The sequence below is a fragment of the Phyllostomus hastatus genome, unplaced genomic scaffold (genome assembly GCF_019186645.2).
Source record: "Phyllostomus hastatus isolate PE091 unplaced genomic scaffold, TTU_PhHast_1.1 phas_contig_40, whole genome shotgun sequence".
NCBI lineage: Eukaryota > Metazoa > Chordata > Mammalia > Chiroptera > Phyllostomidae > Phyllostomus > Phyllostomus hastatus.
The window spans coordinates 98905398-98921619 of NW_025333872.1; the positions used below are offsets into that span (position 1 = coordinate 98905398).

Sequence of the window (16222 nt, forward strand, 5' to 3'; positions counted from 1 at the left end):
CAACAGTGTCGGGTCAGGATTTCTTTGTCCGAAGCTCCGCTCCCCGAGAACAGAGTGGGGTTGGTCCCTGTTCCAACCGATGCCCGCCCACCCTGGAGGGCCACCGGGCAGGACGCAGCAGGGTGTTGGGGTCCCCCCCAACCCCCCTCCTGTGGGTGGGACGAAGGGGCGGGGAGGCTAAAGATAAAGAAGCCGTTATTTAGCCCCTCCCCTGTGGATAAAAGCTTGTCTGGACGGGCGGTTTTCAAGCTGGGTTCTCTGGGCCCCTGGAGTCCTGTGCCCGGCCGCGGGGAGGGGGGAGCCCAGGGTTAGGGTTAGGGCTAACCCTAGGGCCAAGGTGGGCCCGTCCAGGGTGCCCGGGGACAGGAGCACTGCGGGGCCTCCGACCATCACCAGCCCGAGCTCCAGAGGGGGCGTGGCAGCGGCGTCCGTGGCTGGAATCCGGCAGGGCTCTCTGTCCAATCAGCACGTCCCGAACGCCCTTTACGGGGTCTCAGGGACCACGTGCAAACTGCCATAGTAACGGCTGTGCTGACACTTGCTGAGGACTCGAGGACGACCTCACCCAAGGGGCCAGCCGTGGGTCATGCAGGAGGGGACAGGGACTGGGCCCAGCTCCCGGACGCCGGGGAAAACGGGGACTGATGGCCGTGGGGTGTGGGCGGCGTGGGGGCGGCTGGCAGATGTGAGTGTCTCAGTGGCCAGGCTGCGTCTCCCTAACTGGCCTGCGGGGATTCCCTGCCGAGAGCAGGCTGAGGCTCCCACACCCTGGGGGGCGGTGGGAGGGTGCCTGAACATGGAGGGTGGGGGTTCTCTCTAGATCAACTGGGCGGGATTGTTGCTACGACTGGGCGTGGCCGGCCCCGCAGGGACCGCAGGGACCGCAGGGACCGCAGGGAAGCCGGAGGCCGAGCAGAGGGCTCGGGGACGCCGAGCAGAGGGCTCGGGGACACCGCGCAGAGTCCCGTAGAGGGTCTTCGTCAGCGCACACCAGGTGCTCCCAAGCACGGGCTCCTGCCGGCGCCACGCGCAGCCAGCGGGGCCAGCACACTCACCCCACGCTCCGGTCGGGGTGGGGGGTCCTCGTGTTCAATCCAGCGGCACCTCCGCACGTCTCCTCGGCCGCTTCGTCAGCAGGGGGGCTCTGACACAGCTGCGAACCCACAGGACGAGCGGTGTTTTGCACCGAACACGTTTGTGTCTGCCGACCCCTTTGCTTCATCGACTCTCAAGTAGCTTCACAGGCTCCTGGCTGGTGATTCCTACGTGACTCCAATTTCCTGGCTTCTACTAGCAGTGCACACGTGTCTGCAAACACACTCACAAACAGATGACGCCGGGGAAACCACAACAGGACGCAGCCCGGCGTCACCAGAAACAGAAGCGGAGCCTGCAGACGCCCCGGAGCGCCGGGCTGGCCCTGCCGCCGAAACACGCAGAGCCCCGGAGAAGAGCAGCTGCCACGGGCACGGTGCCGTGCCACACAGGAGGAGCCCGGCGGGGCCTCCCCAGTGTCAGAGGAGCCCTTCCCCACTAGAGACACGGGCGTGGTCTCCGGTGTGCAGAGCGACCCACAGAACACTGCCACCGAGCCTTCTCGCCCTCGGCTCCCGCCCAGGGCCTCCGTCCCGCGCCCCCCCCGCCCTGGCTCAGAGACTCCGGGCATCTGTCCCCCACCCCTTGTGCATTGGCCACATCTCGGCGATGGTGTCCGCAGTGTGCGAGACGCCGAGGGAAATGCAGCCGAACCGCCCGCATGGCCCGTTTTCACCCGGGGCCTCTCCCTCCGTCTCACCCGACCGTGTGAAGGGCACACGCAACTAGTCTTGCTGAGCCGAGCCGCGTGGGAGAAGCCAGTGGGCACCGGCGTGCCGACGGTGGGGGGGAGGTGCAGGGAGGAAGAGGGGTGGGATGTCGGCATTTTGGGGGGCTTCTCACGCACTTTTCAGTGAGACACAACACTTTGGGGAGCTTCTTTGATGGAAGGAAAGCATGTGGCGAAGTTAGCAGGTTAGGAAGGCATGCCGCAGACACCGTGGCCACAGAGAAGAAACTAGGTTCAGTGTCTCTAAAATCGAACGAAGCATAAATAAGCCAAGTGATAAGCAAATTCAGCATTCACTAATACGGACCATTTATCGCGGTGTCCTCTGGCTTTTTGTGGCCTGAAGGCCCAATAAAACCAAGACGAACACAGAATTTCTGTGGGTGCCTCTCCTGAAAGTACCTGAAAATGATGTTAATTAAAAGTGGTTTTCCTGGAAAGCACCCAAGCACTAGAAGGAGAGCTTACCTACCCAGTACCAAGAACACGCCGGACCTTCCGCTTTTCAGGGAGCGTGCTTTTCTCCGTGCCTGGAGCCAGCGTGGAGAAAGGAGCCCCTTGACCTGACTTTCTGGGCCACCGCGTCTCCCCTGGAAAGGGGCATGCAGTCACCGTGGGGTCGTCCGCACACTCGGACGAGGCCTGACAGTCTGCGGCCGCCCGCGGGCGACCAGAAAGGACCGGCAGCGGACACAGTGAGGCTGCCCCGGCGCCACCGATGCCCGCCGTCTCCCGGGCTGCACCCCCACGGCGGGCTGAGCTGGCGCATTTGCCGCCCGCGCTGGGCGCCCACTCACGGAGGGGCCGGGCCGGGCCGGGTTGGGCCTGCCCCCGGAGTCACTCAGCACAGTGCCCATGGCACACGCTCAACACGCTTCCAGTGTGCAGCGACCGTGCAAAGATACAACACGATTCTTCTTCCACGAACAGTTTACCACGACCAGTACCCCGGGTGAAATCTGTCGTCCTGTCCTTCCTACTCAACCCCGATGTCCCTCAGTACAAATGTCAAGCACAGGTCAAGTCCAGTCATCAGAGCCCCCTGGCCTGGGTAACCCCAAACTCAGTGAACTAACCTTTAGGACACTGGTACATGAATCTTACCCTGAGCAATGCATATCATTAACTTAACATCTGTAAACCTTCCCCAGCCACCTCCCACCTGTCCCAGCCTCCCACCAGGCTCTGGGGCCTGCCCACCCGGCCTTCGGTGGCTGCCCGGGAGCCCTGAAGGTCGAGTTGTTGGGGGGCGGGTTCCACCAGAGCCTGGCTGAGTCGGGACACTGGCAGTGGGCACTTCCCGGCCCTAGAAGCTGCCTGAGCTCTCGGGGCCCTGAGGAGGGCACCGGCGTCGGGGACGCGTTCACGGGTCAGGGCAGCCGACTCACGGGGGACGCGCAGGGTGAGGACGAGGGACGCGGCCACCCCAGGAGAGACGGTGCCAACGTCCACAGCTCACGACGCCGACCAGCGTGTTTACCACCCACGCCCCATGCCACGTCTTCACACGTGGTAGCTCAGCACTACCCTGACCCCGGGAGTCGGGGCTGTTACCACCCCCGTGCTACACCGAGGAAAAGCGAGGCCCAGAGGGCTTGAGAAACCGCCCTGCCCTGAAGGGTGGAAGCGAGAGTGCAGTGCCAGTGCACCTGACGCCAAGCCCCCGGCCCTCTGGAACTTCCCAACCTCTAGAAAGGGCTCTCTAGAATAACTCAAGGTTACGGGACGTGTTCCCAGGTATCCCATCGAGGGACTCCCTTCTGCACATTAAAGCTGCCCTCCTCCCTGCCCCTCTTCTGTGTGGTCAGCTCCAACAAACACACAACCACAACGTCTGACGTTAGTAACAGGCGGCTCTTACAGGAAGCGCTTCCCTCAGAACATTTTAGGGGCAGGAGCGAGTCCTTGGCTTCCCTGGGCCCCGTCTCTCGTCTGTAAAATGGGCTGAAGAATGAGCTGGTGCTGCGGTTCTTGGGCAACCTCAGGGCCCCGAAATTGGGGCTGTTTGCGGGGTGAGGGTCTGGCACACGCTGAGCCCTAATACCCTCCCCTGGGCTCGGGCACAGGAGTCCACGCGAGACATCCACTGTCCTTCCAAAAGGCCAAAATCGTTCCTGCCGGAGCTGAGTGTGCAGCCACCTCGGGCGGCGCGATGTGGACGCACCACGGAGAGACGGCGGCTGCACCCCGTGAGCCGCTCCCCGGTCCGATTAGGTGGCCCGGCCTCTCTGTGGGTGAGAGTTCACCAGATGCTGGGTCCTGGGTGTCAAGTCTGACGGCAGCAAGCCTCTCCCCAGGAGGCTTTTTAAGAAAGACGATGTTGTTTTAAACTTCAAGGGACAACCGTTACTTTCCTGCACGTGTCACCAGATTTTGAATTTCAAACAACAAAATGTTTCCACCTCCACGCACATTCTAAAATGTGAATTTCACAGAGACCATGAAGAACCATTTTTACTGCGTTATCTTTTTCGTTAGGGCGCACACAGAAATTGTGCAACTAGGTGTCCTCTTTCTCAACCTCTCGCCATTGACAGCGCTCCCTCCTAATTCTACATTTTTTGGTGATTCTCAGCTTATAACCTGCAGCGAACGCACAAACAAAGAGGCAGGATTCTCCGGAAAAAGATGGAAAGGCAGCTGGGCGGGAACGTGGGATTTACTGAACCAAAGCCGCTGACTGGTTGGCTCCCCCACCAGGTGGAGACCCCACGAGGCTGGGACTTCTGGGTCTTGATCATTTAGAGCGACAAGGCCCAGGAAAGGGCGGGACACAGAGTGGGCTCCCCACAAACACTCGCCCAGGGAATCGGTCGGTGAGCTTCCAGCAGGACCCTGTTTTGTGGGGCTTTTGCCTCTCTCGACAGGGTGGGTTGGCGTTGTGAGCCGTGCCCACGCCAGCTCGCAGCGTCACTGACAGGCGCCGGTGGGCGCACGGGTGGAAGGGAACGGGGCACCGTGTCGGCCTGCAGGTCTGCTCTGCACCACGAGCGCTTCTCTCCGGCACCCTGCGCGGCGTCGGCCGGTGCGTGCCCGCTGACTGCTTGCCCGAGGGCCCCGTTCCCTTCTCGGTGGTCAGACCTTGTGCATATCTGATGGGTCACCCATGCATTTTAGAAATGCAGTGTTTGCACCGGAGAAACTTCATTTCTGTTCCCTCCCACCCTGGGTCCCATTGTATCCTCCCCCGAGGCACTCAGCAACCGGTTCTCCTGCTGGACCGTGGCACAGCGCTGTGCGTGCTGGGCTGCCAGGTGGCTGCCCCCTCCCACCGCCGCCCCCAGGTTTGCCCCGTGTCTTCCTGAACCGCACCGGGACCTGCTCACACGCACACCACCCCTCCCTGCAAAGGACAGGAAATGAAAGGTGCTGTGTAATGAACCCGGTGCTTTGATGAATAAAAACTTACCAGGTATACAGGTAAAGGCAGTTTTGAATTTCTGTTTTTGTCAGCTTTCGCTTTTGAAAGTGCCCGAGTCCCACGGAAAGGACTTGTGCCATTGAACTTGCGTCTAATTTCTGTCAGCCAGGAGCTGAAGGCAAGCCCTCCTCCATTATTTGATTAATAAGTTGTACCGGTTGGAAAAGACGTCGAAACCAGCCAGGGATCCTTCCCAATCCCTTAAACTCTGGTTTAGCGATGCCCAAACAGAAACTTTTTAAACAGGGAGTTCCCTGTTGCCCTCATGCCCCTTCTCGGGCTGTGCCTAAAGCTCTTAATGGCTGTATCTCCTATCATGGCAGCTTGAACAAAGGAACCGAGATGAAAAATGGGACATTGTTCCAACGGCCTTGACAGCACGAGAAACGGACAAGCCGAAGCCCCGGGGGTGCCCGCCTGGTGGCAAAGGCAAGGGCAATGCCAACGCACAGCTCCACCCTGGGCTCCCCCGCGCCCTCCACCACCAGTCTCCTTCTCACTTGAACACACTTCACCATTTTGTCATCTATAGATTCCACGATGCAGGCTGGACCCCGGGAAGAAGAGAGTAAGATCTGACTGGCGAAATGGAAAAACACCCCAGAGAACGGCACGCAGATGACTTTGGGAACCCGACGATGACAAGAGGAGGAGGCACGGGGGGGGGGGGAAGGACACGGTTTCCAGGGTCCTCTGGGTGTCCCGGGGACCCCGAGCAAACCCGGGGCCGCGGGGATATTGCATCAGCGCCTCTCCGACTGGCCGGAGTGGATCGTGTAGCTGTGTTTACTCGTTCCTTGGGGTTAATTCTGCACGGGCTCGAGCACACCAAGGATCTGCACCGCACAGCGGCACGGGCGGGGCTCTGGGCTCTGGGCTCCGGTACGAGCCCATCACACACACGAGCAGGGTAGGGCTGGGAGGTCTGTGCTGGGGACTTCCGAGGTGCCGCGGGGGGACCGGCCAGCCCTCCTCACCCGGAGCACGCAGGTGACTGCCCGGGACCCTGCCCAGACGGTGGAACAAAATGAGTTAGAAATCCATCGGGGCCGGAGTTTATGCACCTCCTGCTGACGACCGAGGCCCGTCCCGTCATCGCCAAGTCCCAGCAGGAGCACCGGACCAGCACTCGAAGCACTTCAACTGCCCGACAGGCGCCCGTGGGTACGGGGCGTGCGCGTGACGACGGGCAGGGATCGGGCGGCCGGACCCCGCTGCGTCCTCCAGGGCGCGGCGCGGCCAGGGAACCTGCGCGCGCAGGGGCGGGGGCAGTTACCTCGCGCCGACTTAGGCTGGAGCTCTTGGAGCGCGACTTCTTGCGCAGGTACACGGAGAAGAACCTGCGCACGGTGAACTTCCTCATGCTTAGCTCCATCGCCCCGCGCCCAGCCCGGAGCAGCCGCAGGGCCGCAGGACGCGCATCCCCAGCGCATCCCAGGCGCGGAGCTTAGGTCCGCGGGCGGGCGCGCGTGGCCGGGGAGCCCGGCGGGGCGGCCATCCGCGCGGGGCGCAGGCTGCGGGCACAAAGGGCAGGCCGAGCCGGCCCCAGCGGCCGGGCCGCAGCGATCACTCCTCCTCCACCTCCACCTCCTCCTCCTCCTCCTCCGGCGGCTGCTGCCGTGCGAGGACCAGGCAGCCCCGCCCGCCTCCACCGCCGCCAATCAACGCGCGCTGCCCCAGGCGCACCCTCCTCTTTCTCCAGTCCCGCACAGACCGGCCCCAAGCGGCCCCACCCCCCCCAGCCCCGCCCCTGCTACTACGGCCAACCAGCGCCCGCCGCCACGCCCGGCCACACCCATCTCCTTGTTCTCCTTCACTACCACCAATCAGAGCCCACCGGCCCACCGCCCCAGGCGCTCACCCCTCCTCCTCCCCCTCCCTCCGCATAGTACTCACTCCGAGCAGGCCCGCCCCGCCTCCACTCCGCCCACCTCCCCCACCGCCAATCAGCGCCCGCCGCGGCGCATGCCTAATGAGCCCCGAGGAGGGCCGCTGTGCCGCACCGGGCTGGGCCAGCTGTGCGGCCAGTCCGCTGTGCCCGCCGCTGGCTCTCTCTTCTGCTCCGTTGACCGGCTGGGTTTTTTCTAGCTTAAGGGGTGTCATTGTTTTCCTTCCTTAAAGCCTACATTTACACACTTTGGCATAATGCTCTGTGCCGAACAAACACTTGAACTGTTGATTAGCAAACACTTCCAGAAAACGGAATAAACCCCGGGTGGGGGGCACGCGAACTCGCACCCCTCCCAGGCCCGGCCCCAGGACTCCCTCCTCTCCCGGGCCCTGCAGCTCAGGAGCCCAGGCCCGAGGGTCCACCCGCCACCTCCCCCCCCACCCCCGGGTGGTGAAAGGGTGCCCACGTGGTCGGGGACAGGGCAGCGGCTGGCAAAGCCGCCCTTGGCAGTGGTTGGAGAACAAAGACACATCCGTCCTCCCTGACCTCCGACTCCATATATAGAAAACCATCCGGACGGACGCATGACCCATCCGGGCCTGCACAGAGCGCCAGCCAGCGGCAGGGCTCTCTGAGGCCAGCTGCTGGTTGTAGGGCTGCAAGGGATTTGCCTTAAAGGGAAACGTACTTTTTTCCCCTACAAACACTTGCTGGAAGGCTGCAGGCAGTCCCAGATCTGTGAGCCGCGATCTTCGCAGCCTCTCTTGGATTACTCGTGTGCGGTGTCCGTGTGTTGAGTTTACATTTGAGACAGGGTCCAGCGATCTCATTAGCATACAGTCACGGGCCCCTGAAAAGTCGCCAGGCGGCTAGGCCGGCAAACTGCGAAAACCCTGGAGTCCTGCCCTCCCCTGGCAGAATCTAAGGTTGCATTAGCGCCTGTGAGAGGCCGTCAATGCTAAGGTGAGTAAGGAGGGCAGGGGACCCCAGGAAGGGCTGGCAGGTGCACGTGTGAGGTCGCGGGGGGGCCAGGCGGCTCTCACCGTGTGATGGGCGCTGCAGGCTCCGGCGGCAAGCACGGAGCTGTCAGTGCCAGGGAGTCGGCGCTGCCCCCGCTCCCCTGCGTGCACGCTCCCCACGCAGGGGACATCAAGCACCTTGGTGCGCCGCAGCCCCCCCCCCCGTCAGCAGGGCAGACTGCAGGCCCGGCGGGTCCCCCGGGATGCGGCTGGGCCCCCACGCTGTGTACGTGGCTGCCGCTGCCTGGCGCGTCCTTCCTGCCCTCTGGCACCCACCAGCTGGCTGCGCCTCTTTCCCACGACCCCCACGATTCAGCATGGCCCCCGCGGAGGCCTGTGGACACGGTTCCACCACAGGCTGTGTTGGGGGTCCTCCCCGGGGCCCGGTTCCCGTATCACAGCGGACTCCCACTCCCGGCTTCTCCGTCCGCCTCCCCGCCAACGTGGCAACACGCCGGGGCCCTCTTCGGCACATGCGCGGCACGTGTTTGTTTAAAGGGATTTTGTGACGGTTACTGTCAGAGCCTGCTGGCCGTGAAGAGCCCGGCCTACGTGATGACTTCATCTCAGCAACACACCTGTGGAACCTGCGAAACAGACACAAGGAACCCGCGTCCGGAGGTGAGGCCCAGGGAGGTGAACTGACTGTCGACGCTTCCAGGACAAGAAGGAAAGGGTTCGGACCGGGCTGGGTATCACGAGGTCGCAGATGCTCCGTGTGAGAAGCTCAACGCCGGTTTCCATGGAGAGGAACCCCGGGAGGGAGGAGCCACCCAGGGGTGACAGGCCAGGGTCCGCACTTCCTTTGACCACGGCACCGGCCCCGGGAATCCCACGAGTCCTGGTTTCCGGGTCAGAGCCCCGCAGCGTCGCAAACCTGGGCGGCGGCTGCACCAGCCCCTCGGGCTCTGGGCCCCGACGCTGCGGCGGTCTGGCAGCAGGACGCCGAGCTCCAGACCGCAGGACGGCAAGGCTTCCTCGTCCACAGTTCGCTCCTTTCTGAGACCGTGCGGGGACCCTAGAGAGGCCCGCCACATGCGTGGCTCTGAGAGGAAGAGACACGCAGGCGGTGCGCCAGGGGAAGGCCTTTGAAGACGTCTCATGAAGGTGCTGCGACTCGCCTGGTGCTTTCTAGAAATCCCGTCTACGGAGGGTAGGGGCGGCAGAGCCACCCTCTCGCTGCGAGGTGGCGGGGCCTGCAGCTTCACTACAGCTCCCTCGTTGTTGCGGGTCGCGTTGTGTCCCCCCAGAAAAAGCGGTGTTGGCATCCTGACCCCCGGGACCTCAGGAGGTGGCCTCATCTGGGGAGAGGTGGCTGCAGAAGGAATCGGGCACAGTGAGGCCAGACGGGAGCAGGGCGGGCCCTGGTCCCACGGGACGGGTGTCCTAATCACAGACACAGCGAGCAAGGCCACGTGACGACCACGGCAGAGACCGCAGTGCCACGGCCACCACCGCAGGAGCCGGAGGAGGCACGGAATAGCCCCCCTCACCCCGCCCACACGGCTCCGCGCAGCGCGGCCCTGCCCACACCTTCGGCTCAGCCTCCCAGCCTCCGGATCCGCGAGACCAAGCCCTCTGTCGCTGGAAGCGCCCCCAGTTTGTGGTAGCCATGGCAGCCACAGGAGACGACCAGACACCGCTCATCGCACAAGTGTCACAGGGAACCTTGGTGACAGCAGTGTCCGCGGAGAGGCTCCCGTTTAACGCAGCACCTGTGCTAACGGGGCGTGAGGAGGCTGAGGGAGGAGCAGAGAGACAGGGGCTGTTCTGGGGTCTGCCGGTCCGCTCGGGGAACGGGGCTGCGGAGGAGCTGGGCGAGGGAGGGAGCGCGCAGCAAAGAGGAAACAGACGACACTACAGCAGGAAGGATTGCTGTCCCTTAAAAAGGAAGAATGAAATGCTCATCGCAGGAAAGTCTCTCAAGGCCTGGAATGGGCACAGAGGGGAATATCGTTGCCAGAAGTTTGTCTGTTTGTTTTGTTTTGTTTTAGCGAGCCATGTTCATCTTCTAAAAAACGTTTCGTAGATACCTACGGCATTTCCAGCAGGAGGCGCTCATATCAGAGACAGGAACTAGTGGACACACAACACGGGCTCAGGGACACGGATGGGGGTGGGGGGTTCGGCTGTGGCCGTGTGCCGGGTCCAGCCCCTCCTCCCAGTCGGGGGCGGGGCACCCTTCCCGCCATCGAAGACTCCCATGTGCAGAGGGAGCTTTCCTCACACAAAATGCCGGCTAAAACGAGGCTGGGGGTCCCCACCTTTTGGAAACGTGACTGATCCAATAGTAGGTGGGGGGAAGGGATTTAGGCCCCAAAATAAGGCTGAGACGGGACTCCCCGAAGGTGTGCATGGTGTTTGTCCCGCAGCCGAGGTTTCAGCAGGGTCTGGGGAAGGGCGTCCTGGACAAGGCCGTGGGGGAGGGGAGGCCCGAGCCCTGTGCGGAAGTCAGGACCCTCGAGGAGCCAACTGTTGGGGGGGCTGGGCACACCCCTCCCTCCCCAGCAGGACAGGAGCTCCTTTCCTGTGACCGCAGGGGGGCCCGGCGGGGCCGGGCCAGGGGACTCTCTCCCCACAGGCGTCTGCAGCCCGTGTTGGCCAGTGTGAGGCTGCAGCGTGACCCCCGGCGGCCTGGAAACTGCCTGGCCAAATTTACTTCTTAAGGGGTCCAGACGGAGCACCCCGAGGACCAGGCAGAGGCGACCGTAAGTCCTCTGAGGCACCCCTTACACGCGCCCAAAGCCCAAGCGCAGAGGAATCCCAAGGGGCGCGAGTCGCAACCATAAACTGCTAAATGCACAGGGGAGCGAGCTCCCGCCAGCGGGAGTCCCCAGACATAACAAACTGCAGAATCAGACTGACCGTTCTATCTAAACAATACAAAGTGTTTGTTCAGTATGTTTAAAAAACAAAGAAGAGGATTGGCAACATGCCCAAGAAAGGAGAGATTACAGACCAATCAAGCAGGTTTGTACACGAAAGTAAAACTTTCAAAAGTAAACTATACATTTTAAATTCAAACTCAATAGACAGGATAAACAGCAGTGTAGACAAAGTCCAAGGAAACGTTAACAGAGGAAAATGGATGGAATGCGCACCAGAAAGTCGCACCGACGGGAAGGAAGGGAGGCAGAGTAAGAGGCGCAGAGGCGAGGGGCGGAGGGAAGCACCAGCCTGTGTTCGAGCCTCTGTCGGGGCGAGGGGACAGGACGACAGGACGACAGGATGGGGGGGCAGTTGTGAGCGGGATTCACAGCGGGCGGGCGAGAGTAGGGAGCTGTCCGTCCAGAATTCACAGGACTCTCCAGTCCTTGTAGCTAATCTTAAGAATTAAATAAAAATAACCTATACCCAAGTACATCATATTCCATCTGCAGAATGCCAAAAACAGGAAGAAGATCTCTCTGAAGCAACCAGAAGAAAGGACAGATTTTCTAGGAACCCATGTCAGGCTGTCGGCTGGCCTCTCCCCCCGGAAGCCGCATGGGAGGGCTGAGAGGAAACAGTTCCAGCCTCGAACTCCCTCCCGAAGGCTCTTTCAAGGACAAGGGCAGCAGAAAGACGCCTGGGGCCCAGCCGCCCGAGGGCGCCGGCGCCCAGTGAAAGCGTGGAGGTAGGCGAAGCCCCCCGGAACGTGTGAAGAGAAGTGAAAGTATCGCATCCCCCATGGTCTTCAATCAAGTCAGAAACGCTGACAAACATGGCGAGTACAGGAGGGGGTGAGCGCAGAGTCAACCACCCAAGGCAGCGAGCGTCGGGGCGCACGGAGGTGGACTCCTGAGCCCTTCTGTGCGGGGCTCCAGGGACAGTCCTTGGGGACGCACTCCCCGCCCCCAGGCCCGGCCAGCCTCAGCAGGTGGGGGCACTGGAGGGCACAGGGCCCCTCGGGCGTGCGCGGAGATCTTGGACTCTGTGAAGGCGGGGCTGTCTCTGTTTTCCCAGCCCCTCCGCGCAGTGCCCAGTGCACGCACACTGAAGACACGCTGAGCGGACCGACGGCGGGCCGGGCGGCCTTCCCATGAGGTGCTCCCTGCCCCGGGACAGACTGCGGCACGTGGTCTGGGCGGAAGGGCCAGCTGCCCCCTCTCCCCTCCCTCCCGGCCCCTGTCTCCCAGCCAGGAATTGGTACATCGCCTGGGTTCACCGGGAGGACAACTCAGTGACCCTAAGCAATGCTTTTAGGTTTGCGAGGGGTCTGGGACATATGCCGTGTACGAAAAGGGACTGTTCGGTGGGGCACAGGTGCAAGGCTCCCCGTGGGGCCGCCTGAAGGTCAATGCCGTCCACGGCCCGCATTTCTGAGCTGGTGTGCGTCCCCGTCCCGTGCCCACTCCCCAGTCGGTGACATCACCGCTTCCAGGTCCTGGGATGGGACTTCCTTCCCGGGACGACCGGCTGGGGAGTCTGGCGACAGCTCAGGGAGCCTGCGCCTCCGATCCCATCGCCGCTGCGGGGAGACCAGCGCCGTGTGGCCCCCTCTCCCCGCCGTGTCGGGAAGGGGCCGGTGGGAACCTCAGGCACGAGAGCATACTGCGGAAGCACTGGAGCCTGGACGTATTTTAAGAAACAGCTTAAAGATGTGGAACACCAAAAAAGACACTGAGGTCTGAGAAGTCTCCGTTTCCGAGCCGTGTGCCTGTGGCTGCTGCTGTGGTGTGTGCCTTCCCAAGGGTGCTCCGACGCCCCAGCCCCCACCCTGGGGACGGGGCCTGGTTGGGAAGCAGAGCGTGGCAGATGTGCTCAAGCTAGGGTGCCGTCACAGCCGGGCTGGGGCAGGGGGCCTAGCTTCAGCGGGTCCTTACGAGAAGGCACACAGACGCACAGGACGCCACGCGGGGACGGGTCAGGTCCCAGGGAGGCGCCCGCACACACGGACTCCCGGAGCCCAGCAGCCAGACAGACCCCTGCGTCCAGAGAGCAGGCCCCGCCCACGCTTCGATGGGCAGTGGAGCAGGGGGAGGTCTCCTGGGAGCCGGGGTGGCGGGGCTTACAGGGCACCCTCCGTGGGGAGAGCACTGCGGTGAGGAGCCCCCGGAAAGAGAGCAAGCGTCCCCGAGAGCAGCACTGTGTCCCCGGAGCTTCCGCCCACGGGGAGGGCCAGGATTGGTGCTGGGAGGGCCTGGGGGGCGGGGGGGACCGAGGAGTGCGCCCTGGCACCGGGACAGAGGGTCCCATGGAAGAATCAGGGTCTCTGGCTGTCACCCCCACCACAGCTGCATTTTCTCCGTTGACCACTGCAGCGCCCGCTCTGGTGGGAGGCTGTTGGCTGCTGGCTGATTTTTCTCGCAGGGCCTGGGGAGGTCCAGGCGGCGAGGGTCCGCCCTGGGGGTCGGGGCGGCAGCCAAGCTTCCCCCTCGGCCCACAGCCCAGGCCCGGGACTGGTCCCTGCATGGGGAGGGACGCACTGGGACCCCGGGGCCTGCAGCCCGCCACCGAGCGAGCTGAACCGGGCTGTGTCCCCGGGAGCCCTGACAAGCTCAGGGGTGCGGCGAGGGCTTCTCAGCAGAGGCTGGGCTACGGCGTCGCCTGTCCCAGCGGCTCGGGCGGGAAAGGTGCTGCCTGGCCCTTCCGCACCGCCGTTTCGGTGTTTCAGATCCACTGAGTCCGCTCCAGCCCCTCTTCATTGGGGGCTCCAACGACTCCCCATCCTTTCAGGATAAAGCGGAGCCCCTGAGGAGCCCCACGGGGTCCCCGCGTGTCCCTTCAGCCTCCCTCCGAGCTGCCCCCCCCACCCGACAGCAGCTCCCGAGCGGTGCCGACTCACTTTAAGGCACCCCGGCCTGGGGTTCACGCCACCTTCTCCCCAGCACCTCCGTGTAACCCGTCTCCTCTCCTCCTTCAAAGCTTCACTGAACAGCCAGCTCCTCTGGGAAGCTTTCCTGCCCACGTGCACACACACACACGCACTCATGCACGTGTGAGGACGCCCGCACTGACACACGTGTTCTCGAGCGCTTTCCCTGAGCACCCACAGCGTGAGGACACGCCTCCACCACGTCCTCCCCGGTCGCCGGAACAGTCCATTTATTTGCCTTTGCCCCTGTGTTGAGACAAAGGGGCCCCTGAGAACAGAAGCCGAGGTGTCTCATCCAACGAGCAGGTAAGTGGACCGGGGCAGACACAGCCGCGTTTCTCGACTGAACGAATGAATGGGCTCACGTCTTCCTGCACCGACGGCTGTCGGGCAGAGCGTCCTCACCTGTCCCCTGGCACGGCTGACTTCCACGCCTGTGTTTCCAGCTCACGGCACTCAAACCTCAGCTCCCGTGTTAACCACGGCCTGGTAATGCCGGGGAGCCTCCGGGTGGTTTGGGTCTGCACCCGGACGGGCCCCCTGTCTGTGCCGGCACCCGTCGTTACAGCCCACGCACATCTCCGTGCAAAGGCCGCCTGCCTGCGGGGGTCACGTGCTCTCGGGGAGCAGGTCACCGTCTCTCGTCCACTCCTGCGGCAGAACCCGGGGCACCGTCCGTCCGCCCGAGAGGGCAGGGGCCCTGCTCAGGGCCCCCATTCGGGGGAGAACCAGATCTCTGGGGTTTACATCGCCACTTTTTCTACTTTATCTGACACTTACCCCTCAATCTTTCTTTCTTTTTTTTTTTTTGGTGAGAAGCAGAACTTATCTTCCACTGGTACTTGACCATCTGCAACCGTTTGCACAGCTCAGCAAGTACAGAGAAGTGTTAGAGCATGTGGGCAGCGATTCAAAGATTTTTTTATCCGATTATGCAATTACCTCGACGCGCCGCGTTATGTAAGTGTACCTGAGACCAGGTTATTACAGAGAGTAGAACCAGAGATGTGCAGTCGATTTACTTCCTAGGTGTTTCCGGCGTTCGCCGAGGACTGGCCATGCCCCCTCGGTCACACTCTCCCTGAGCTCAGCGCTCCGGCACCGGGAGGCGACTCTCCACCGGAAGACCCAGGAACCTCCGGGAAAGCTGTTCCAGCTGGTGTCCCAGGAGAGGGAGAAAACGTTTCTTTGAGGCACTCCACACTGTCACTGTGAAGTGTTGGTGACAGTGATCACAGATGCCACCAACTACTAGTCTGGCTTAGAATCCACGGACACGACAAGAACCGTGAGGCAGGATTCTGAAATGCTACTACGTGGGACTGGCTAGTTCACGGTGACCGTGACGTTCACGCAGGGTTGCGGGGCTGACGACGGGCCACACGCCGTGCTGCCAGCGACTGTTTGGTTTACGGCGTCACAGGAGCTTTTCCCTGCGTCCCTTCAGGAACGTGATGCCGCACCCAGCCCGGAGCAGAGCCGCTCTTGCCAGTGTTCGGGGTTTCTGAGACACCGTCCCACAGAGTCCGACAGCAGGACAGCCAGCTGCTCTGTGCCTGGGGCCCCGGGACCAGGGTTTCAGTCGCTGACTTGCTCCACGACCTTCAGCCAGACCCTCCACCCCCAAGTTCCAGCTTCCTCACCCGCCCGACGGGAGTAATGACCCAGCGGGCAGGGCGATAGGCCAACAAGATGGCAGAGGGCAGGGGGGCCCGTAGCTGTGACGCAGCACCCAGGCGTGTGGGAGTGTCACAGGCCTGGGCCCAGAGCCCCACGGCGACATGAGAACATCCGTCACCAAGGCCACGAGACCCGCCCCACCCGGCGTGGAAACACCAGAGCAAAGTCGCAGCGGGCAGCAGCGGGACCGGCGTCCTCACGCTGTGCACGGGTCGGATGATGATGACCGACTGCCCCGCGGCGCTGGCTGAGCTCCTCTAAGGGCACCCGAGGGGAGCTCCCCCGAGGCACGAGGAGGAACAACACTGAGGTTCCGGCATCCGAGAGCCGGCGCCAATGAGGCTCCAGCATACTTGACGCCCAGGTTGCTTGTGACCTGTAACAAATGAGACACAGGCTCCGGGGCAGCTGGAGGGGATTCTGCAGAGGGGCCGGTGGCCGGCCACTGGGACAGGACTGCAGAGCTGCGTGCACAAATGTGCGTGAGGGTCTCAGGACAGAACCCCCCATGCCCGCGCCTCATCACCGGGGCCAGCCGGCGTTGACTTAGTGTCCAGAGGCGAGGGCCGGTTTCCGACTCCTGAGTCAT

General features: G+C 62.8%; 1 protein-coding gene across 2 annotated transcripts in view; it reads right to left on the minus strand.

Annotated features, from left to right (window-relative positions):
• Positions 1–16222, minus strand: part of RPS6KA2 (ribosomal protein S6 kinase A2) — a 94357-nt gene that overhangs the window by 65613 nt on the left and 12522 nt on the right. The window contains exon 1 of one of the 2 annotated variants that reach the window (XM_045842829.1): positions 6523–6827. The exons of the other annotated variant lie outside the window; for it this stretch is intronic. Coding sequence (XP_045698785.1) covers positions 6523–6621 — 99 coding nt within the window. The 5' untranslated portion in view covers positions 6622–6827. Of the gene's footprint in view, positions 1–6522; positions 6828–16222 lie in introns of those variants that run through there. 2 annotated transcript variants of the gene reach the window in all.